The sequence below is a fragment of the Terrapene carolina genome, unplaced genomic scaffold (genome assembly GCF_002925995.2).
Source record: "Terrapene carolina triunguis isolate 2854851 unplaced genomic scaffold, T_m_triunguis-2.0 Scaffold69, whole genome shotgun sequence".
NCBI classification, from domain to species: Eukaryota; Metazoa; Chordata; order Testudines; family Emydidae; genus Terrapene; species Terrapene triunguis.
In genome coordinates, this window is record NW_020664420.1 from 64479253 (window position 1) to 64503330 (window position 24078).

Sequence of the window (24078 nt, forward strand, 5' to 3'; positions counted from 1 at the left end):
GGGGGGGGGCGGCCAGAGGCTTTTTTGCCTGGGGCGGCAAAAAAGCCAGAGCCGGCCCTGAGTCTGTGAATGTTTTTGTTAGGTGGTATGGATGTTAGCATTTGCTTAACTGCAACTATAAAAATCAAATCACCAATGACAGTGCTTTACACTTTCAAAAAACTGTGTACACAATATAGAGACACTATCAACTTGGTCCAGTACAAGTTAAATAAAAACATTCATTTTAAATAAATTAACCTGCAAAATAGCAATTATGTGCCTACATGCTGCATAGACTTTGCGCTGGCAAATTTTATCCTAAGAATCTGGAACTCATTAAACAAAAGTGAAACTTAATTCATTGATTTTTCATTGTCCAAACTGAGATGCACAAGGTAAACAAAACACATCAGAAAATGGGATTTTAAATTTTTTTTCACCTTTAATAATTTAAGGAGTAGTGAATTGCTCAAGGTCAGTAGAGCTAGAATTAGAATTCTGGCATTCTTGGGTCCCAACCTACTGATTAGTTCACTAGATTATGTTGTCTATCAGCGGTTGGATATTACAAGAATGTGCCAAATAGATAATATTCATTTTGCTAAAAAAAAAAAATCCATTCATGCATGAACACACACCAATAATAAAAAAAAACTTAATTTTTTTGTTTTATTGAAATAAAAAGTGTCATGTGACTTTCATATAACCTAACTCCACTGATACTAAATCTGGAGAATTTAACTTCCACTGACTGCTTTTTTCCATGTGTGTGTGTGTGTGTTGAGAAGTTGGTTGGCCTGAGAGAAAAACAATAGGAGCTTATTTGTACAAATTTCTTCTATTTTTCCTGCAATCTTCATCCGTTCTTTCATGGATCTCTTTATACAATGGTATTTGTCTAATTATGGAGTTTGAGTTAAGGAAAACTAGAATATTTTGCTTAATTTCTTTGGAAAGCCCCTTTTAGTTTTATACAAGTAGGCATAGAATATTACACCACTAAGTATATAAATGAATATCCTGTGTATGTGTTCTAAGTATTCATTTACATTCTGTTCTTTATGTTGTGACTTCATTTTATGGTACAACCTCCCTTAATAGCTTAGCAAAGTGGCAAAAAGATTTATATGAATTGTTCCATTCTATCCTTAATTTACCCTGTAGTAACTATGGTATGTAAGATTGCAGTCTGGTTAAAAGATTCCAGTTATGTCCAGACAGTAGATTGAATCAAAGGAAGTCTATGGGTTGCAGATTTAACATGTTTGCTTTGCTTATCTGTTCTTGTCTGCATTCTTGATGTTCTTAAGTCAATTTTTCCATATCTTTCCTTATTTTAAATGACTTTCTCTGAACTTGATCCATGCAACACTATTTTGTAACTTCTCCTTCTTTCAGAGTGAAGTCTTCAATCTCTGAAACCTTTCCTAGCTCTGAGTCTCTCGCAGTTTGTGCTGCAGAAACTCAATCCTTCTCCTGCAGTATGGATGTATTTTTGGGACATCATTTGTAAGGTCTAATAAGGTACCTGACAAGGTTATTTTAATTATTTTAGAAGACTAATTCTAGTGGAGGATTGGATAGCCCAGGCACTATGTAATAGGGCAGGGGTAGGCAACCTATGGCACGCGTGCCGAAGGCGGCATGCGAGCTGATTTTCATGAGCACTCACACTGCCCAGGTCCTGGCCACCGGTCCGGGGGGCTCTGCATTTTAATTTAATTTTAAATGAAGCTTCTTAAACATTTTAAAAACCTTATTTACTTTACATATAACAATAGTTTAGTATATTCTAGACTTATAGAAAGAGACCTTCTAAAAACGTTAAAATGTATTACTGGCACGCAAAACCTTAAATTAGAGTGAATAAATGAAGACTCGGCACACCCCTTCTGAAAGGTTGCCAACCCCTGTAATAGGGCACCTTTCATCTCTAGGTCTTCAGTTCAAATCTAGGTTGATAGTCATTTTGGTAAAGCCACTGTACAACTTGCAGAAGATAATGGTTTTCTATCACTTTGTGCTAACAGTTTCTCCTGCTCAGATGTCCACATAGCTATTGGCAGCTTAATAGAGGCAAAAGGCTTAATTGGCATTGAGAATGAACTTCTCTCTCACTTTGCCAAATCAGAGTTGAGGCACATTGGTGAACTGGTGTGGAAAACCTGTGTCCATCTGTGCTATAATTCTTATAGAGCAAGAGCTCTCTAGTCCTCTCATAAGCACTAAACTCACAAATAAGAAAAAAGTAATATGAATACAATAACCATTAATGGTCTGTTTGATTATAGATAATGGCAAGTGATCTAAGTTACACACTTAATCAGGTCTTGAAGTGTGGGGGAGGAAATGAAAAATGAAGGCACTATTTGTAGCCACTATGGAGTATATTTCTGCAGTGCTTACAGCACCAAAGGGAGTCAAATATAAGCCTGGCCCCACTTCTGGATGCTTTGCACTGGTCAGACAGTACAAAATAGCTTGAAAGCTAACCTTATGGGGGGTCAAGCTGGGGAATCCATGGGTGGCATATAGCTAAGAGAGTCATTGTCAGGATTAGGGGAGGCAGAAAGGTGTTTTAAAGACACTCTTGTCTTCCTTCGTCCTACTTCAGTTGTATTGGATTAAGTCCATGGAATTTGGGAGGCATGTTTTACCATCAGACTACATGCAGAACTTTCACTGCTGTGAATTGAGTGCTGTATGCTCAGATCAAGAGTAGTGTATGTCCCTATGGAATTTGTACTAAAGTACTGGCTTAATTTCATCTAAATTTTAGGATTTTGGGGTACTATCCTAATCAGTGCAATTTTTCTTAGTACCCATTCTGTACACGTACCGTCTTGCCCTCTGATAGCAAATGTAACTGATTCTTGAAGACTCACAAGTTATTTACTGCTTCTCATAACACAAGAACTAGGGGTCACCAAATGAAATGAATAGGCAGCAAGTTTAAAACAAACAAAAGGAAGTGTTTCTTCACACAATGCATGGTCAACCTGTGGAACTCTTTGTCAGAGGATGTTGTGAAGGCCAAGACTATAACAGGGTTTAAAAAAGAACTAGATAAATTCATGGAGTATAGGTGCATCAATGGCTATTAGCCAGGATGGGCAGGTATGGTATCCCTAGCCTCTGTTTGCCAGAAGCTGGAAATGAGTGACAGGAAATGGATCACTTGATGATTACCTGTTCATTACCTCTGGGGCACCTGGCATTGACCACTTTCGGAAGACAGAATACTGAGCTAGATGGACCTTTGGTCTGATCCAGTATGGCCGTGTGACAGGTTGGATCACAGGATCCCCTTGGGACTGCCACCTGATGTGCTGGGATTACCTCTGAGCCCATTTTCCCTGGCAGCTTGGGACTTCAGTACCCTGTCTTGTTGTGCCAGACACGCTAGCCTGCCACAAACACAGACCCAGGTCTGAGCCATGTCCCCCAAGAGCTGCAGGCTTAACTGAAAACAGCTTAAGAAGTGCTCCTGTCTCTAGCACCCAGATGCCCAGTACCCAATGGGGTCCAAACCCCAAATAAATCTGTTTTACTCTGTATAAAGCTTATACAGGGTAAACTCATAAATTGTTCGCCCTCTATAACACTGATAGAGAGCTATACACAACTGTTTACTCCCCCAGGAATTAATTATTTGCTCTGGATCAATTAATAAGCAAAAAGTGATTTTATTAAATGTAAAAAGTAGGATTTAAGTGGTTCCAAGTAATAACAGACAGAACAAAGTAAATTACCAAGCAAAATAAAACAAAAACATGCAAGTCTAAGCCTAATACAGTAGGAAACTAAACGCAGGTAAATCTCACCCTCAGAGATGTTCCAATAAGCTTCTTTGACAGACTAGACTCCTTCCTAGTCTGGGTCCATCAATCACTCACACCCCTGTAGTTACTGTCCTTTGTTCCAGTTTCTTTCAGACATCATTTTGGGGTCGAGAGGCTATCTTCTGAGCCAGCTGAAGACCAAATGGAGGAGTTTCCAGGGGCTTGTATAGTTTTTCTCTTGTGGGTGGAAACCCCTCTGTTCTCCTGTGTAAAATCCCTTCAACAAGATGGAGTTTTGCAGTCACCTGGGCAAGTTACATGTCTATGAATGATTCAGCTTTTTGCAGGCCGACGCCATTGTTTACATGTTAGTTTGAACATTCCCAGGAAAGCTTAGATCAGGGCCGGCTCTGGCTTTTTTGCCGCGGAGGGGGGGGGGCGGCCGGAGCCCCGGGGGGAGGGCGGCGAGCCCCGGCGGGGGCTCCGCTCTCCCCCCGGCGGCCAGGGGGAGGGCGGCCAGAGTGCCGGGGGGAGGGCGGCGAGCCCGGCTGTGGCCCCGCTCTCCCCGGCGGCCGGAGCGCCGCGCCGCCCCCCTCCAGGTGCCGCCCCAAGCACCAGCTTGGTTGCCTGGTGCCTGGAGCCGGCCCTGGCTTAGATGTGGATTGGCGTCTCCCAAAGTCCATTGTTAGTTATGTACTCCCCATTACTTGAATAACCCCTTCACACTATGTTGACCAAATCTGCCTTATGTGCTTCCTACAGCAAATACTTTAAATACAAGCATAGAGCCAACACTTATAACTTCAGATATAAAAATGATACATGCATACAAATAGGATGCATACATTCAGTAGAACATAACCTTTGCAAATATATGTTACATGGCATATCTAGCATAAAACATATTCCAGTTATGTCATATTTACACTCATAAGTATATTTCTATAAAGCATTATGGGGTGTAACGTCACAGGCCGTTCTTGTGTTCTTATGTTTTAAATGAACACTGGTAGGTGTTAATGGGCAATCCACTATCTGTTCTGCTTTTTTTTAAATTGCCTGTATTATGTCAATTGATAAGGTCTAGAAACAGGACCAATATGGATTACCGGGGATGATCCACTAACAGTTACATACTAAGGCCTGTTTTCCACCCTAAAACGAAGATGGTTTACACTAAGCTATCTTTAAGATTCAATTCCCATACATGGTTCAAATGAGTTCAACGTGGTTGTAAACAGCTTTTAAAAATTTGTAGTTGTGTGTAAACAGTGTTAACGATTTCAGAAATGTTACTTTCCTAAACAGTTGGGACAGGGGAGAAGGTGGAGACTGTTATACTTCCAGTGTCATCCTAATACTATTATGTTCTAGCAAGAAGGGTGTTAATAGGAGTTATTGCAGAAATGCCAGCTTATCGCCTATAAACATGAAGTCTTTATACATGATGAAAAAGATTTCGAGTGTTTTAAACGTAGTTAATTTCATACAAGGTGAAATACAACTTGGAATAGCTGAAATAATCATGCCTTATTCTTAAAGAGCCTGTTAACAGTCAGGTTGCCCTTATTTGGGAATACTCTAATTTTGATTTTATTTTGCTAGCCTCTGGCATTGTTATACAGAATTTCTTAAAATAGTTTATAAAAAGGTTAATTTTCTACAAATTTATTTGTGCAAAAGAGGAATAGTGGGGGGAGTTAATTTGTCTGCTTATACAATCCTGGGCCTTAGGAAAATAAAATTCCATTTGGACTGATTTGTGTCAAATGTGGTAGATATGCAATGTGGAATAAAGTTTACTAGCAATTCAGTCACATTAGGATCTTTTAAAAATAAGCAAGCAAGCAAACAAACAGTGAGTCATACCACTGCCTGACCTGAGATACTGGGGTGAAACACCTACTGTTTATGTACAGTAGATTAAGCATATTCATTTTACTTTTATTTTCTTTTTATGTGGAAATCTGCTGGAAAAACAACCTTTAATTCTTTTTATAATAATGCCTTGGCCAACATTTGTGTTATGCTTTGTAATGAGAATTATTTGCAGGCAGTGTACCAAATTCATGCAGGCTCTCTCCTAGCTTCTACTGGCACAAATCCTGGCATGGGGGGGTGGGAGGGAGAGGCAGAGACAGAAATTCCACTGGGGTTGGGGAGTTTGCAGTGGTGCAAGGTGCCCACAACATCTCCTAAGACCAACAGCAAGTGCTACCCCAATATTGGGCATTGCTGGTTGGGGAGGGGCATGGTTAGGGTGGCAGATTTATGCACTGATATACTCATTAGGTCCACCCCCTACATAACCTATGCCATTGCAGCTTCTATGGAATCCATAGAGATTAAAGGAGCTCTCTAACTCTGTGGAAACCCTAAGGGAGGGCTATCATAGTTTAAGGGTAACTGCCCCTGTATTCCTCCTCTGTGCTCCCTTGAGGGCACCCATTTAAAGGTTTCTGGCTCCCAGCCATTACCTCTTGGGCAGAGACCCATGTCTCACTCCACCCTGACTGGAGTTCTTTAAGGCTGCACAACTTCCTGGATTTACACTGTGATATATCCCCAGCAAGCCAGACTGCCTAAAAGGCCACCAGCTGTACTTTGTTTTCTCTCTAGAGAGGCTATGAGCTGTGTGTTGCTTGCAATTATAGGTTACCACAGAACTCTTTCTAAGCAAGCACTTTTATTCTTACAGGGAGAACATTAAAAACAATAAAAGATCTTTAGGTGAGCAAAAATGCTTACCAGAGATCACCCCCAACTCCACCCTCAAGCTCTGGTCAATCCTTCAAAACCCACAACTGGGTTTGCCCTGTTGTTACATGTTCATGACAATCTCAGATTCAGAACCAGATCCCTGGCTGGGCAGTTGAGCAGTTTCTTTATACAAGTCCTTGATCTCCAGTCTCCGAGAAGAGATAATCAGCAGACAATGACCCCTTCCTCAGGGCTTAGCTGCAAAAGGCTGAGTTTTTGCATAACCGGAGATGGGGAATTTGCATTAACCTCTCCCTAAGTATTCCTCAGGAACTCCACACTTATTGTCAAAAAGTTTATTCTTGTCTGGCACATTTTCAATATAGTCCTTTGAACTACCAGACTTCACATCACATCTCCCCTCTAGAGGGGTTACATATAATCCCAGCTCAAAATAATACATAAACTTAATACTATAAAGCTTTCCAAGGATAGTGCAGGAAATTGCCATCTATCGCATCTCCCCTGCCAAAGTGGGTTTAACTAGGGCTATGTCTACACTACAGCCTGTCTAAAAAAATTATGTCGCTGAAGGATGTGAATATTCAACTCCCCTGAGTGACATAAATTACACCGACATAAGCATTTGTGTGCACAGCACTGTGTTGGGGGGAGAGCTTCTCATGCCGACATAGCTCATGCTGCTTGTGGAGGCGGTTTTTTATGCTGACAGGAGAGCTCTCTCCTGTTGGCGTAGAGCATCTTCACCTCAGGTGCTGCAGTGGCGCAGCTGTATCAGTACAGATGCAGTGCTGTACATATAGATATGGCCTAGGGTGGTTGGCCTGCATCCTAGGGGAATCCATTTTCTTATTTCCTGGACAGGGCATCAGCAACCAAATTTGCATTCCCTTTAACACGAATCATTTCCATCTTAATCTTGGAGCACTAATCTCTATTTTAGCAATGTGGCATTTGTCCTTTTTATTTGATGTAGCCAGGTGAGTGGGAAATGGTCACTGCATGCAGTGAAATGTCATCCAAAAGAGTAGAGCTGTAGTTTGCTGAGGGCCCACACCATAACCAAATATTCTTTTTCCATTGTTGCATAGTTGTTTTTCCTCAGGGATGCAATTTCTTGCTCCCATACACTCTGGGGTGCCTCTCCTCTTTTCATCAGCTTGCATCAGCACAGCCCTGAGCCTGTGTCAGAGGCATCTGTGAATACCATGGAAGCCTTTTCAAAGTCTGGATATACCAGAACTGGGTCTGTACTTATGGCTTCTTTCAGTTCACAGAAGTTGCATTGACTCTGTTTGGACCAGATAACCTTGCCTGACTTACCCTTCTTACACATAGATCAGTGAGGGACAACCTCTGGTAATATCTGGCCATCCCAGTAAAGAATTGTACCTTGTTTTTGTGTCTGGAGAGTGGGGCAATTCTTAATAACCTCCACTCTTGCAGGCTCTGGTTTTATGCAGCCCCTCTCCACTCATGGTCAGAATAGCCCACTTCTGCCATCCCCACCTTGCATTTTTCCACCTCTACAGTCAGGCCTACCATCTGAATGCTATAAAGCATCTTCCTTACAGGGGTCACATGCTCTTCCCAAATCTGACTGAAAATACAAATGTTATCTATATATGCTGGAGCAAGATTGTGACATTTTCCACAACATCAAACCACTTTATGCTCAGGATTTGGCACTGACAGCACATGCGCAGTGCCTCTAACACTGGAATGACCCTCATAACTTGGTCCCCTGTACCATATGTCAGACCACATGTGGTGTGGTCATGCCAGACTTTCTGTTTCTTCCAAGCTCTAGATAGATTCTGTCAGTGAAAACTCAGGAGCTCAGTGAATTTTTCCCCAGAAACCCAACCAGTACTCCACCATGGACATTTCCTTGGGAGAGACTGTACGTTCCCACTCTGCCCTCATTAGGTCCAGGGGGCCCTGTACCCTCCTCCAATAGAGAAGTTCCAAAGGGGAGAATCCTGTGGATTCCTGGAGAACCTCCTAATAGGCAAATAACAGGTCAAGTAAATATTTATCCCAATCACCAGGCTGTTGGTCCACAAAATTTTCAATATTATTTTAAGGATTCCATTAAATCTCTCAACCAGCCTGGTAGTGTGGGGGTAGTAGGGAGACGACCAAAATTGTGGAATCGCACATTTCTCCCATAGCCCTTCATGTAGGGCAGACATAAGTTTGCCCCGTGATCAATCAACACCTCAGGGAAAACTGCCCCTGCCCCCGGCTGAATGTTGTTAGCAAGGTATCAGCCAACTTGTCTGCCTCTATGGAGGAGAGCTACCACTTCTTGATAGCAGTACTACCACAATAATATATTTTTTCTCCATATGGGTAGTTTTGGTAAGGGGTCCCACAATGTCCATAGCAATCCTCTGAAAGGGTTCCTCTATAATGGGAGGAGGAATCAGGACAGCCTTGCCCTTATTCCAGCCATTTCCCACCCTCTGACAGGGGTCACAGCTCTTACTGTATTTTTGCACTGCCTCAAAAACCCAAGCCCAGTAGAAATTCAGGAGTAAGCGCTGTTTGCTGAGCTGTATTCCCAAGTGTCCCAACTAGCCTGAGTAGTCTAAGATGGTACTTTTGTGATACCACCAATTGTTTCTGTACACTCCGTGGCTCAACATTCTTAAGGAGCATCCACTCTATGTAAAGCAAACTCTGATCCCAGAGAAACCTTTCCAGGTGCCATCCTGCCAGGAAGTTGCCAGGGGAGTCTGCTGCAGCCCTAGGTTTTCCTTGAGGAGTCAGTTAATTGTTTCTGCTTGATTTCCAAAGCGGAAACTGGGAGAGCTTAGTCTGCTCACTGGGGCCCACTTACACAGACCTCAGAGGAGGAATCAGGAGGACTCTGCCTAGGCCCAGGCCATGCACTTACACTGTCAGGCAGCGGCTCAAAGCTGTGTGCCAACTTTCAGCTCGGTCTGAGGCAGGGGCTGTGGCTTTCTGTTTTTGGCTCCAAGTAACCATAAAAGTGGCGCAGGCCCAGGACTGTAGGTCATTTCCTAGCAAGACCTCTTCTGGTAGTTGGGAGGGTACCCCAACAGTATTCGGGCCCTGGTTGCCACCCCATTTCAGGTGGATCGGAGCCACAGGGACATGGAAATGGGGACCTATTATTCCCTGAATGGTTATGAGTCTATCTGGACTGATCCATGAGGTGTCCACTGCTCATGGGCATACCAGTTACTTGGGTTCCAGTATCCCTCCATCGTTGGGCTGTTTCCCATCCACCTCCACTGGGAAACAGTGTTTAATTGATTCCCATTTGGAGTCTAATAGAGTCAAGTTCACTGATAGGACTAGTTTTGGTTCCACTGGTAGTGGAGTCATTGCCACCTGGACCTGCTGTGTGCTACAACTAGCCTCTGATCTCCCTAGCATCAGGCAGTATTTTGTCTTATGACCACTTTTATGGCAATAAAAACATATCAGCTCCCCAGGTTCCCTTTTTGGGCCCTTATTATGGTTTGCCTCCTACCATTTCTGGATTTAGTCCCTTCGGGGGGGAGGAGGGGTCTTGATTGGGTGGTCAGATTTGTGCTATCTCCCTTGATTTTTCTTTCAACTGCCAATGGACTGTCTGCATGTTAGTCGGCCCATTTCCCAGATATGGTCATGCCTCTAGGATCTTTGTCTATTAACCATTATTTCAGGTTGGGGTAGCAGAGTTTAAGGAATTGTTCTAAGCCCATTAATTCATAGACCTCATCGACCATGGAAACCCTCCAACCAGTTCCCCATTTTCTTATATAGCCCATAATTTGAAGTGAAACCTCAGCATAGATCATGTCCCTTTTTTTCTGAACTCCCCAGACCTTCTATATGCAGGGAGAAGTTTGAACTTTGGCAAGAAAGCTTGTTTATGTTGCCCATGATGTTTATATTTCTCTCTGTCCATAAGGGTGAAAATGTCTAAGTCCTTCGTTTGTGATAGTAATGGAGCTAGGCACCAGACCATGTCCTCCTGCCCTATCTTATTCAATTCACACCCCATTTTAAAAGCATTTAGAAACACATCCATATCATTGCCTTCCTTAAAGCAAGGAAATAATTTGGAGTCTCTGCCACCCATTGGGACAGATACGTGGCGTCTGGTTTCACCTACCGGATTAGGGTTTTGTGGGTACAATCTGACCATTTCAAGATGATATTGACATTCCCCGTCCTTCTCTCTTTCCTCATGCTGTCAGTGGCACTCCCTGTCTTCTGTCTCACATTGGCACTACCCATCTTCTCTCTCACCTTGGTGATACCCATCTTCAAGCAGCTGGTTTTCAAAACACAGGTGGTTCATCTCCAGCTGTATCCTCTCGTGGTCTACCTGTAGATCTGCCTCCAATCCCTGTTACAGTGATGCATCTGCATTTGGTTTGTACAGGGAATCATAGAATATCAGGGTTGGAAGGGACCTCAGGAGGTCATCTAGTCCAACCCCCTGCTCAAAGCAGGACCAATCCCCAGGCAGATTTTTTTCCCCAGTTCCCTAAATGGCTCCCTCAAGGATTGAATTCACAACCCTGGGTTTAGCAGGCCAATGCTCAAACCACTGAGCTATCCCTCCCCCTCCGTCAGTATCTTCCCTGCTTCTCTCCAGTAAGGATTTTCCTCAATTGTCTAAAGTTGGGCACCCAAAACCAGTGGACACTTTTGAAAATTTGGCCATTGGGTTCTCCCCTGGCCCGCTGCACTCTGCCCAAAAGCCCTCTTCCAAACTACCACAAGCAGTAAGAACAAATACATAAAAATGTGAACTCTTCAGTTAGAAAAGAAAGACATGTAAGAAAAGAATTAGCCATTAAAATGGCTGAATTAAACAATGCGCAAATCTGCACATGGATCTCTGTGGGGGACAACTGAGTCATAAATTTCTCTAAATAATGACTAACCCTTTTCTAAATCCACATATGTATATGATTTACCTTTTCTTTTTCTAACTTGGCAGATTTTGTGCACTATATAATGGTTTTGATCAGCTACAACATGCTGGATTAACCATATCTGTATTTCCAATTTAGTATGCTGATTGCATCACAGCTTGAACCAACATATGCCAGGACTGTTTATCCCTGCTTTGATGAACCTGCCATGAAGGCAACCTTTAATATCATAATTGTCCATCATCCCAGTTATGTGGCCCTTTCCAACATGCCTGCTATAGGTAGGTTAAAAAATAGACATCTGTATTTCTCCAAGTTACCTTAATAAAGGTTTGAATTTACTTCAACAGTGTATAATCATAGCACATTATTTTACTGTATCATCCTGTACTATAGTGATCTGTTATCCATGGACTAAAAGCTCAAATATTTGAAAATTCTGTTCAATTAATGTGTTCTGTCCTAGCAATACAGAGCAATAATACAGAGCATGGACTGGAGGTTAACTGTAAAAAAAGAAATGTAAGTGGAAGGAGGTTAGCAGAACATGATGTTGCAGAGGCCAGGTTCTCAGGTCTGTGTGGAAAGACTTTGAATGGTCCTATGGTAGTCCTTGCTGGTCAAAAGAGTGATGTTGATAGATTACTGGAGGAGGACTCCATCTCCTAAAAGGAGGCAGTTGCTGCTCCTGTTTGGGGACAGAAAGGGTTAGGGTTTGTCTACATGGGGAGTAGGGTGGGGAAAACTGCTCCCTGGAGTGCCCTCCTCCCCCCCCTCCCCCCCAATGTCAGTGGTCTCCTTTTTTCCAGTGCCTTTTGCTGGCATCTGCCTCTAACAAGATCTTCCATGGCTCAGCCTTCTGGCCAAGTCACAAAGTTCAAACCCTATCTGAGGTAACCGAAAGGTCCAAATGAAAATCAAAACAAATCTGAATAGTTTTTGTTGCCCCCTTGGGCTACTTAAGTCTTCTGCTTCCACTTACAAACCCTATCTCAGGGTTCCCTGACACAACAGTCTACTCTACTCCCTGTGGGCTTTTCTCCAAAGAGTCCTGCCATCTCTGCAGTCTCTCCCTGGATCTTGCCCCCATTTCAGGCCCATTACAGGGATTGATTCTATTTCTTCTGCCTTCCTAGTGAGAGGGAACTCCCTACCTCCCCTCTCCCGGGTCTTCTTCCCTCAACTGAGCTCAGCTCCATTTAAGTTGTCCTCTGTGGCTGGGGTCAGTCATTATAACTCCATTACACCTAGCTGGGATCACTAATTATCCCTACCTGGCTAGATCAGAGGAAAGATTAACGGGTAACTGCTAGGTCATGGGCAAGGCTCAGTCCAACTTGCCTTAAAGGGCCAACCAGCCTGAGAGAGGGACTTATTTTGGAATAGCTATTCCTGATTAACTCCATGTGCAAACTTCCCCCTGGCCCCCAGAATATGAGTGCCTTATTTTGGAATAAGAATCTGCACATGGAGTTAATCAGGAATACTTAATCTGTTTTGAATTCATACTCTACTTTTATTCCAGATTAATTTTTGTGTGTAGGCAAGTCCTAAGAGACATGGGTTGTTGAGGCAGGAATATTATTTAGTAGGTCTGAAAAAAAAGTCAGAGAGGGTTAGTAAAAATCTATAAATTCACAGGTAAATATGCACAGTCACAGTCTTGAAAGGTGGGTGGTGGTGGTATTGGGTCACCTTTCAATGGTGACATATCCATGTCTGGTAGCTGTGATATTTGATTGCACAACAGTTCATGTTTTGAGTCTTACTGTACAGTGTTTACTCAGTATATTTTACTGCATGACTTTTACTTACTTCTGAAGTTGTGGTGTTGTACGTGTGAGAGCTATACTTCTGTTTTTTAAGGACAGGGTGCGGGGGAGATTGTGTGTATCTTAAAAAAAAATTCTTGGGTGCTTATGAAAACTGCCTTAACAGTCACATAATTGAAATCTTCTGTTAATCCACAGAATAGACATGACAGGGTCAGCAGCAGTGCAAGCTATTATATACTGCTCTGGCAATGTTTCTCACCACTGATTCTCACCTAATGTGGGATGCTGTGTGTGACAAAGATGCCAAATGAGGGACAGATAGTATTCATGCAGGAAACCTAAAAAGCTGTGAGATTCCTTCCTTTCGTGTGTAAATGTCTCTTTTAATATCCTCATTGTCATGATTCTTTATTTCTCATGTACATAATTTTAAGTAATAAATGTCAATGGTTACCAAATCTGTGAGGCATGTAATGTAACTTTGGGACTAAAACAGGGGAATATCTGTGAAGGTAGTCTGCAAATATTTCCTCTCTCAGAACCTCCTTCCATGTGTTTTTCTGTGGACGGTCTGATTGGGCCCTTTATTTGAAGCATGTGAGATTTAAGTATTTGATAACTCTCAGGCATGTTTGATATTTACTTGAGTGATATTATGAACATACATATTATAGAAGTATAGCATGGATGAATATTTTTTTATGCTTTTCCACATCCCAAAACTAATGCAAAGTTTGATATGCTTCATAGATTTTGATTAAGAAGCTGAGGAGTGGAGTAGTAGAGTCTTTGTATTTAAGGTCATAATTCAAGTACATGGAATGAGCTAAGTGGGAAAGTTGGCATGGTGCTATTGCCAAAATATATGTAGCCAGTGCTGTCATACAGAGTATTAAAATGTAATAAAGAGATGTATAAAAGATTGGTTTGAAAACACAAACTCTTGTTTTATTGTATAGTAGCGATAGTTTGTTTCTATACTAAAATTGTTTTTATTCTAGATACATCTGAAATGAAAGATGAGAATGGAAGCCTATGGACTGTTACCACATTTAACACGACACTGAAAATGTCAACTTATCTAACTGCTTTTGTGGTTTGTGACTTTGATTACATCACCAGGACTGAAAGGGGCAATGAGGTAAATAAGAGTCTGCATCACTCATTAGAGCAGCTAACAGAATAAATTGGTTCTGTGGTGCACTGTATGTTTGATAAGATGTAACTTGTATTGAATATACGTCCTATTTTGAAAGTATTTGATTACATGGTAAAACTGTTAACATTTATCCAATAAATACATGTGCAGAAAAATCTCCTTCATAATAATTAGAGTTTATATACTCTGTACAGATCACTACATAAATAAATTCTGATGTGATTTATGAGCAGAATAAAACCTCTCTTAAGTTCCTTTGAAAATCCCAACCCTAATGACTTGAATGGGAACAGTGCTGTGCTTCAAGTCCTTAGTATAGACGTATACTGTATAACTTATACTGTTTTTGAATATTGACACAATTTTTAACTTTTAAAAGCTCCTATTGTATGCCCTCAAGTTAGTTTTCCTATGCAGTGAATGATGTCCATACCATGTTACAATTGTCCTGTTGTGGTATTGTATCTATAACTCTTTAAGGAAAAAAATGTCAAAAAGTTGTTATTTTATTATTATGTTTAATTTTGTTTGTTGAAAAACAAAAGGCGATTAGATATAAAAATCTATGCTAAAATAATATTGAGCCAAGGGTAAAGTTTACCCTTAGTATTTGATTCACTTAATGAATGCCAAAGAAGTATTAGTTACATGGTGGGTCCCATAGCCATCCCACTACTGCAAAGCACAATGGCTCAGGCTGGTCCATAGAAGACACTACAAATGTGCAGCAGAAAGCACTCTACTGCTCCTTTATAATGGAGAAGCATACACTGGTATGGTGCCTGTTGCACACTACATCAGACATGTTGGGAGCTTGGAGGTCTGACCAAGCCTCCAAAATTGCAGACTATACAGTAACTCCTTACTTAAAGTCGTCCCGGTTAATGTTGTTTCGTTGTTACGTTGCTGATCAATTAGGGAACATGCTCGTTTAAAGTTGTGTAATGCTCCCTTCTAACGTCGTTTGGCAGCCACCTGCTTTGTCTACTGCTTGCAGGAAGAGCAGCCCGTTGCAGCAAGCTGGTGGGGCCTTGGAACCAGGGTGGACCGGCAGCCCCCCTATCAGCTCCCCCTATCAGCTCCCCACTCCCCTAAGTTCCCTGTGCAGCAGCTGCCTGCAGTTCAGCTGTGTCCCTCCCCCCACTGCCATTTGCTGCTCCTGCCCTCTGTCTTGGAGCTGCTCCCCGAGACTCCTGCTTGCTGTGCCGGGGGGGGGGGAGGGAAGGAAGAGGGGGGCTAATCTCAGGGTGTCCCCCTCCCTCCTGCAACCCGCTTACCCCACCTTCCATAGAGCAGGGCTCAGGACCGAGGGAGCTTGTAGCAGCTGCGTCTCAGCAAGTTGATCTAATTAACAAGGTAGTGTACTTAAGGGAAATGCGCATATCTCCCTCCATTCCTGCTGCCCCGCAGAGTGAGAGAGTTAACCCTTGAGGGCTCAGCTAATTGCTAGTTCATCATTTAGCAGTAAGGGAAATATCCCACCCTCTGACTCTTCCACCTCAACCAAGTTTCACAATCATCATCACTGTGTACCAGTATTAAATTGATTGTTTAAAACTTATACTGTGTGTGTGGGTATATAGATAAGATAGTCTTTTGTCTGGTGAAAAAAATTTCCCTGGAACCTAACCCCCTCATTTACATTAATTCTTATGGGGAAATTGGATTTGCTTAACATTGTTTCGCTTAAAGTCGCATTTTTCAGGAACATAACTACAACGTTAAGTGAGGAGTTACTGTATCTCGTTGAGCCAAGATGTGCTTATTAGGACAGTAGCCAGACCCCCAAATTAGTACTTGTGAGCATTTGGTTGCAGTCCTTCTCTGCTGCTGTTGGAAAGCAGAAGGGGCAGGATTTTGTCTTTAATTTTCAAACATAGATATCCAAGTTTCACCTCCAAAGTATGTGCATTAATGGACAAACAGTTAATTCTTTGTCTCTTTTGCAAGAATAGTTTACAATAAATGTCTGTTTGAAATTATATCCACGAGAGTCTGCTATACGCCAGGGTATTTAAAGTTCAAGCTGTACTATGATTTTAACTCTACCCTTTGTGTCTGGGTATTGAAGAACACAATGGTATGCTGTTTTGAGACTCTTACAATACATTGTCAGAAAAGGGGAGCTCAAGGCTGGAGAGACTATGTTAACTGAATACCCGTACTTTTTCACTTGAAATTAAAATCTGGAGATCAAATGCCTCTAAAACTGTGCCCAGAAATTTTACATGTACAAGCACTTGCATGTGCAGAACTCACATCTACGTTTAATTTTGCAAACTGCTATGTATTCAAAACTTGCTGGCTAAATTTTCAAAGGGCCTCCGATTAATGCATGCACCCATATGGGCATATTGATGGGGTAACAGTATATTTATCAGTTTATTCATGCAAATACCTAATCTGCCTGTCCAAAAGCCCATTTCTGACCACAGACAGGTGCACATGCCATTTTGCTGGTACAAGTTAAAATATCACTTTTAAATATGCGGTCTTCAATGTTATTATGTTATAAGGTGGTGTTTCATATTTAATAAAAGAATAACTAGGAAACTATCAGGTTTCAGAGTAGCAGTCGTGTTAGTCTGTATCCACAAAAAGAACAGGAGTACTTGTGGCACCTTAGAGACTAACAAATTTATTAGAGCATAAGCTTTCGTGGGCTACAGCCCACTTCTTCGGATGCATATAGAGTGAAACATATTGAGGAGATATATATACACACATACAGAGAGCATGAACAGGTGGGAGTTGTCTTACCAACTCTGAGAGGCCAATTAAGTAAGTGAAAAAAACTTTTGAAGTGATAATCAAGATAGCTCAGTACAGACAGTTTGATAAGAAGTGTGAGAATACTTACAAGGGGAGATAGATTCAATGTTTGTAATGGCTCAGCCATTCCCAGTCCTTATTCAATCCTGAGTTGATCGTATCTAGTTTGCATATCAATTCCAGCTCAGCAGTCTCTCGTTGGAGTCTGTTTTTGAAGTTTGTCTGTTGTAAGATAGCCACCCGCAGGTCTGTCATTGAATGACCAGACAGGTTAAAGTGTTCTCCCACTGGTTTTTGAGTATTATGATTCCTGATGTCAGATTTGTGTCCATTAATTCTTTTGCGTAGACACTGTCCGGTTTGGCCAATGTACATGGCAGAGGGGCATTGCTGGCACATGATGGCATATATCACATTGGTAGATTTGCAGGTGAACGAGCCCCTGATGGTATGGCTGATGTGATTAGGCCCTGTGATGATGTCACTTGAATAGATATGTGGACAGAGTTGGCATCGGGCTTTGTTACAAGGATAGGTTCCTGGGTCAGTGTTTTTGTTCAGTGATGTGTGGTTGCTGGTGAGTATTTGCTTTAGGTTGGGGGGTTGTCTGTAAGCGAGGACAGGTCTGTCTCCCAAGATCTGTGAGAGTAAAGGATCATCTTTCAGGATAGGTTGTAGATCTCTGATGATGCGCTGGAGAGGTTTTAGTTGGGGGCTGAAGGTGACAGCTAGTGGTGTTCTGTTATTTTCTTTGTTGGGCCTGTCTTGTAGGAGGTGACTTCTGGGTACTCGTCTGGCTCTGTCAATCTGTTTTTTCACTTCAGCAGGTGGGTATTGTAGTTTTAAGAATGCTTGATAGAGATCTTGTAGGTGCTTGTCTCTATCTGAGGGATTGGAGCAAATGCGGTTATATCTTAGAGCTTGGCTGTAGACAATGGATCGTGTGGTGTGTCCTGGATGGAAGCTGGAGGCATGTAGGTAAGGGTAGCGGTCAGTAGGTTTCTGGTATAGGGTGGTATTTATGTGACCATCGCTTATTAGCACAGTAGTGTCCAGGAAATGGACCGCTTGTGTGGATTGATCTAGGCTGAGGTTGATGGTGGGATGGAAATTATTGAAATCATGGTGGAATTCCTCAAGGGCTTCTTTTCCATGGGTCCAGATGATGAAGATGTCATCAATATAGCGCAAGTAGAGTAGGGGCGTTAGGGGACGAGAGCTAAGGAAGCATTGTTCTAAGTCAGCCATAAAAATGTTGGCATACTGTGGGGCCATGCGGGTACCCATAGCAGTGCCGCTGACTTGAAGGTATATATTGTCCCCAAATGTGAAATAGTTGTGGGTGAGGACAAAGTCACAAAGTTCAGCCACCAGGTTAGCTGTGACATTATCGGGGATACTGTTCCTGATAGCTTGTAGTCTATCTTTGTGTGGAATATTGGTGTAGAGGGCTTCTACGTCCATAGTGGCCAGGATGGTGTTTTCTGGAAGATCACTGATGGATTGTAGTTTCCTCAGGAAGTCAGTGGTGTCTCGAAGATAGCTGGGAGTGCTGGTAGCGTAGGGTCTGAGGAGAGAGTCCACATAACCAGACAAGCCTGATGTTAGGGTGCCAATGCCTGAGATGATGGGGCGTCCAGGATTTCCAGGTTTATGGATCTTGGGTAGCAAATAGAATATCCCTGGTCGGGGTTCTAGGCATGTGTCTGTACAGATTTGTTCCTGTGCTTTGTCAGGGAGTTTTTTTAGCAGATGGTGTAGTTTCTTTAGGTAATCCTCAGTGGTATCAGAGGATAATGGCCTGTAGAATGTGGTGTTAGAGAGCTGTCTAGCAGCCTCTTGGTCATATTCCAATTTATTCATGATGACGACAGCACCTCGTTTGTCAGCCTTTTTGATTATGATGTCAGGGTTGTTTCTGAGGCTGTAGATGGCATTGTGTTCAGCATGGCTGAGATTATGGGGCAAGTGATGTTGCTTTTCTTACAACAGACAAACTTCAAAAACAGACTCCAACGAGAGACTGCTGAGCTGGAATTGATATGCAAACTAGATACGATCAACTCAGGATTGAATAAGGACTGGGAATGGCTGAGCCATTACAAACATTGAATCTATCTCCCCTTGTAAGTATTCTCACACTTCTTATCAAACTGTCTGTACTGAGCTATCTTGATTATCACTTCAAAAGTTTTTTTCACTTACTTAATTGGCCTCTCAGAGTTGGTAAGACAACTCCCACCTGTTCATGCTCTCTGTATGTGTGTATATATATCTCCTCAATATGTTTCACTCTATATGCATCCGAAGAAGTGGGCTGTAGCCCACGAAAGCTTATGCTCTAATAAATTTGTTAGTCTCTAAGGTGCCACAAGTACTCCTGTTTTTTTTAGGAAACTATCTATATACATTTAGACTCAAATCTTGGTCCCTTTGAAGGCAGTGCCAAAACTCTCAATGATTTCAATGGGATTAGGATTTGCCCATTAGTTTGTTAGGACAAGTGATAAATTGGTCTTTTTTTCTTGTATGAAAAGTTTAATTGCAGAATCTGATGTGGACAGGCAGCATTTCCAAAACAGCTGTTCAGAAATGTTACCTTCACAGAAGAGAGGTGAAGAAAGTGAAAAATTAAATTGTCTAAAATAACATTTCCTTGTTTTATTATAGATACGTATTTGGGGTCGTAAAGAAGCAATTAAAAACGGACATGCTGACTATGCTTTAAATATCACAGGCCCACTTTTTTCATTTCTGGAAGATTTATTTAACATCAGCTACCCTCTTTCAAAAACAGGTGAGGTACCTTCCTTTCATTAAACACAAATGGTTGCTGCTGATATAACATCTACAGAAATACTGGGTCCTGTTTTGCCAGACTCTTATTTTAATCTTTGCAGGATTCAGAGAATACAAACCCTAGGGTTGCCAACTTTCTAATCGCACAAAACCAAACACTCCTGCCCCACCCCTTCTCCGAGGCCCCACCCCTCTGCTCGCTCCCTCCCTCCATCGCTCGCTCTCCCCCACTTTCACCAGGCTGGGGCATGGGGTTGGGTGCAGGGGGGTGGTGGGGGAGGGGGAAAGGGCTCTGGCTGGGAGTGTGTGCTCTGGCATGGGGCCAGGGATGAGGGGTTTGGAGTGCAGGAGGGGGCCCAGGGCTGGGGCAGGGTCTTGGGGTGTGTGTGGGGGTGCAGGGTGCGGATTCCGGGAGGGAGTTTGGGTGCGGGAGGGGACTCCAGGCTGGGGCAGGGGATTGATGTGCAGGAGGCGACTCTCTGCTGGGACAGGGGGTTAGGGTGTGGTAGGGGGTTTGGAGTGCGGGGTCCCAGTGGCACTTATCACGGCTCCCAGGAAGTGGCCACCAGGTCCCTGTGGCCCCTAGTCCCATGGGTGGCCAGGGAGGCTCCGCACACTGCCCTCACACCCGCAGGCGCTGTCTCCACAGCTCCCATTGGTCATGGTTCCCAGCCAATGGGAGCTGCAGAGCCGGCACTTGGGCGGGGGCAGCGCATGGAGCCTCCCTGGCCGCGCATGCGCCTAGGGGCCGCAGGGACCTGGCAGCCACTTCTGGGAGCCGTGCAGAGCCAGGGCAAGGAGGGATCCTGCCTGAGCTCTGGGCCCCCACTGCACCGCTGACCAGACTTTTAACGGCCCGGTCAGCAGTTCCAACCGGAGCTGCCAGGGTCCCTTTTCAATCAGGCGTTCCGGTCGAAAACCAGATGCCTGGCAACCCTAACTAGCTCTAACCCTTTATTCTTCAATTTCTCCCCTTTTCCTCCCTTCTTTCTATGCAGCATATTTCATGAATCTATAAGTCAGTGACCTCTCCCCACACTGACCTGGCTTTCCCTGAAACATCATTCCTAACATGTAATTAATCCACACCTCCCCAAACTTTCCTTGCTTCCTGTACTATGTCCCCATCTAACTTGTAAGTCACCAGCATCTCTTTGCACCTTACTAGCTTTTGGTGCAGTGTCTTAGGCCTGGTCCCCACTAAGCCCCCACTTCGGACTAAGGTACGCAAATTCAGCTACGTTAATAACGTAGCTGAATTCGAAGTACTTAGTCCGAACTTACCGCGGGTCCAGACGCTGCAGGAAGGCTCCCCCGTCGATGCCGCGTACTCCTCTCGCCGAGCTGGAGTACCGGCGTCGACGGCGAGCACTTCTGGGATCGATCCCAGAACATCGATTGCCTGCCGCCGGACCCTCCGGTAAGTGTAGACGTACCCTTATTCTAACTTGTAACTCTCCAACATCTCCCTGCATCTTCCTTCCTGGAAAAAAAACCCGTGTAGGCAAACTCTATTTCTGCTTAGAAAGAAATGTGCAATAGCCATTTCTTAAACCTCATTATCTTAGTTTTATGTATACTCTGTGCAAAGGTGCTAGACATCATTATGGGTCCTGATTCACCACTGCATTTCTCCACTTTTACACCAGTATATCTTCATTGATTTCAACAGAGTGACATCGGTATAAACTAGATCAATGGAGTGGTGACATAGGCCTCTTAGTAAAAATTTCAGCTTTGTGGTGACATGAGTTACTAAGCGGACTTCCTTTTGACTTCATTTGAGAGTTTGGCTTAAAAATCCATGGCATGATATGACCCATTGTGAATGGTTTCGTGTAAATACTGAGCACATTTATTATGAGCTCAAAAACAGAAAGTTAAAAATCAATTCATTTCAGTTTAAAAAATTGAGCTCTTCTTAATATATAAGAGCTAAAGAAAGCATTTTTAACCACCAGTTTCCTTTTATTTTGTACTCTGACAATTAAAAATATCTAAATAATGTTTTAATAGTCTGGGAGATTAAATTTGCTCATTAGTTACCACCTATCTAGTTTTAAATGAAATATCCCTTGTTGTTGATATCCTTGATGTCCATTTGAGATCTTTCTTCATTTCCTTCAATGTCCAAATCCAGCATGGATAAAAATTGAAGATTAAATTTTTTTTTTAATTGGATTTTTTATTTAAATTTTTATTTAAATTTTTTTATTATACTGTTTTTCTTTTTAAAAATAAACCTGGTTAAAATGACATCTGAATTTAATACAAAGGCCTTAAACTTGTAATTTAGTTATAAATGTGAAACATATTTTGATGAGACGTTTATGTATCCAAAATATTTTGTTTAATAATATGCTGTGTTTTGTGTTTAATTAAATCCCAGTTACCATCCTAGACACAAATCAGGAGCAAAAAGTTAATTAACTAGTAAATAAACAATATATTATTAATCATTTTCTAACATACAAAAATATACAATTAATAAGAATCTGAAAATATTAAGCTATATAATTCCTTAAATAAATGTATATAATTATAGTTACTTCCTAGGTAGCAAAACTATGTACCAAATGTAGTGTAAAGGCACTATTTAGTTGTAAATCAACATATTCTTCACGTAGTGTCTCTGTGTGTGCTCCATTTCGGGTACGCTTGAGCGCTGTGCCTTCAATCGAAGATTTTTGGTAGCGGTGCTCATTCGGCCCACACATGTGCCCCACATATCCTCGTGCCCAGCATCAAGGCTATATGCAGGGCTGCCCAGAGGATTCAGAGGGCCTGGGGCAAAGCAATTTCGGAGGCCCCTTCGATTAAAAAAAGTTGCAATACAATAGAATACTATATTCTCATGGGGGCCCCTGCAGGGCCTGGGGCAAATTGCCCCACTTCCCCCCCCCTCTGGGCAGCCCTGACTATATGAGGCTGCATGGGTGAACCACCCTCAGTTCCTTCACAACCACCATTGGCCTGAGACAGTCTCTACTGTGTGCCTGTTCTCCGATATCTAGCTTTTTTCTCAGATAGTTGGTTACCTTATGGTTACTTACCCTACAGTGTCCTAGTTATTGGGAAAAAATGTTCCATTTGTTTTGCTTTTCTTTCTGCCCCCCCCCCCCCAAAAGGGCAAACAAACCCCCCTTTTTATTCATATAGTTGTGTAGTTAGGACATTTCCCCTCCTGGGGTTAAATTTTCATGAGTTTTGCTCAGGAATGCTGGACTCCCCAGGATTCAAGAGGTGTCTCTCCTGTCATGAGGCTATTCCAATAAGTGATAGACACTCCCAGTGCCTCTGCTGCCTGTGTGGTACTCATATCCCCAGTATGTGCAAGATCAGCACTTCCTTCAAGGGTAGCTCCTGAAAAAATAGAAAAATTAAGTTTAAACTCCTAATGATGGAGCAAACTTTATGTCCAGTTTCAGATCTGGGGGTATATAGACCTCCCAATACAGCTAGTACCCCATCCACACTGAGATCTTGGTCACCAGAGACCAGTAGCAAGGCAGGCAGTACCGTGGAACTGAGTACATCTACGGTGCTGAAGTTCTCATTCATATCTGCCTATAAGCAGAAGGAGGCAAGGAGTAAATCTCCAAGAATCTCTCGGTCACCATCTCACAAGATGGCTACAGAAACCTCGGGTCCCAAGGGTAGTTCCATGTAGGCTCCCAGCGAGGCTGGTACTGCAAAGGCAAAGAGGAGTCAGTCCTCTAAGTCAGACTCAGTACCAAGTTCGGATTCCCATACCCAGAGCAGCAGAGACATGGTTGAAAAGACCAAGCAGATCCCGCAACAATATTTGGTACTGATAACAAGAAGATAAATAATACCAAAGACTGCTTGCCTACCTGTGGTAATGAGGGAATCAGAGCCAACTCATTCCCATAGTAAGTACTTGGTACTGGCTGCATCGGTACCAAACCCATCCTCCACAGGTTCTCACTCAGCCCAATCTTTGATACTGTTGGTACTGCAAGAGTTTAGGTACCCTAAGGACCTGATAATATCTTGTGAGCTGGAGTATTTTCTGTGAATGAGTGGCGGTTTGTCACTGTCAAGATGCCTTTGGTGACTAACCCCTTTATCACCTAAGCACCACACACACCCTCATCTACTCTGCAAGTGGAACAGCTATCGCCCCCTTAGAGTATGTGGAAGAGAACTCATCAGATTCTCAA

The 24078-nt window shown here is 42.7% G+C and overlaps 1 protein-coding gene across 2 annotated transcripts in view; it reads left to right on the forward strand.

The window, feature by feature from the left end:
• LVRN (laeverin) overlaps positions 1 to 24078 on the forward strand; it is a 65719-nt gene that overhangs the window by 3522 nt on the left and 38119 nt on the right. For both annotated transcript variants that reach the window (XM_026649208.2, XM_026649210.2), the window contains exons 2-4: positions 11528 to 11670; positions 14166 to 14305; positions 19766 to 19892. In XM_026649208.2, coding sequence (XP_026504993.1) covers positions 11528 to 11670; positions 14166 to 14305; positions 19766 to 19892 — 410 coding nt within the window. The remainder of the gene's footprint in view (positions 1 to 11527; positions 11671 to 14165; positions 14306 to 19765; positions 19893 to 24078) is intronic.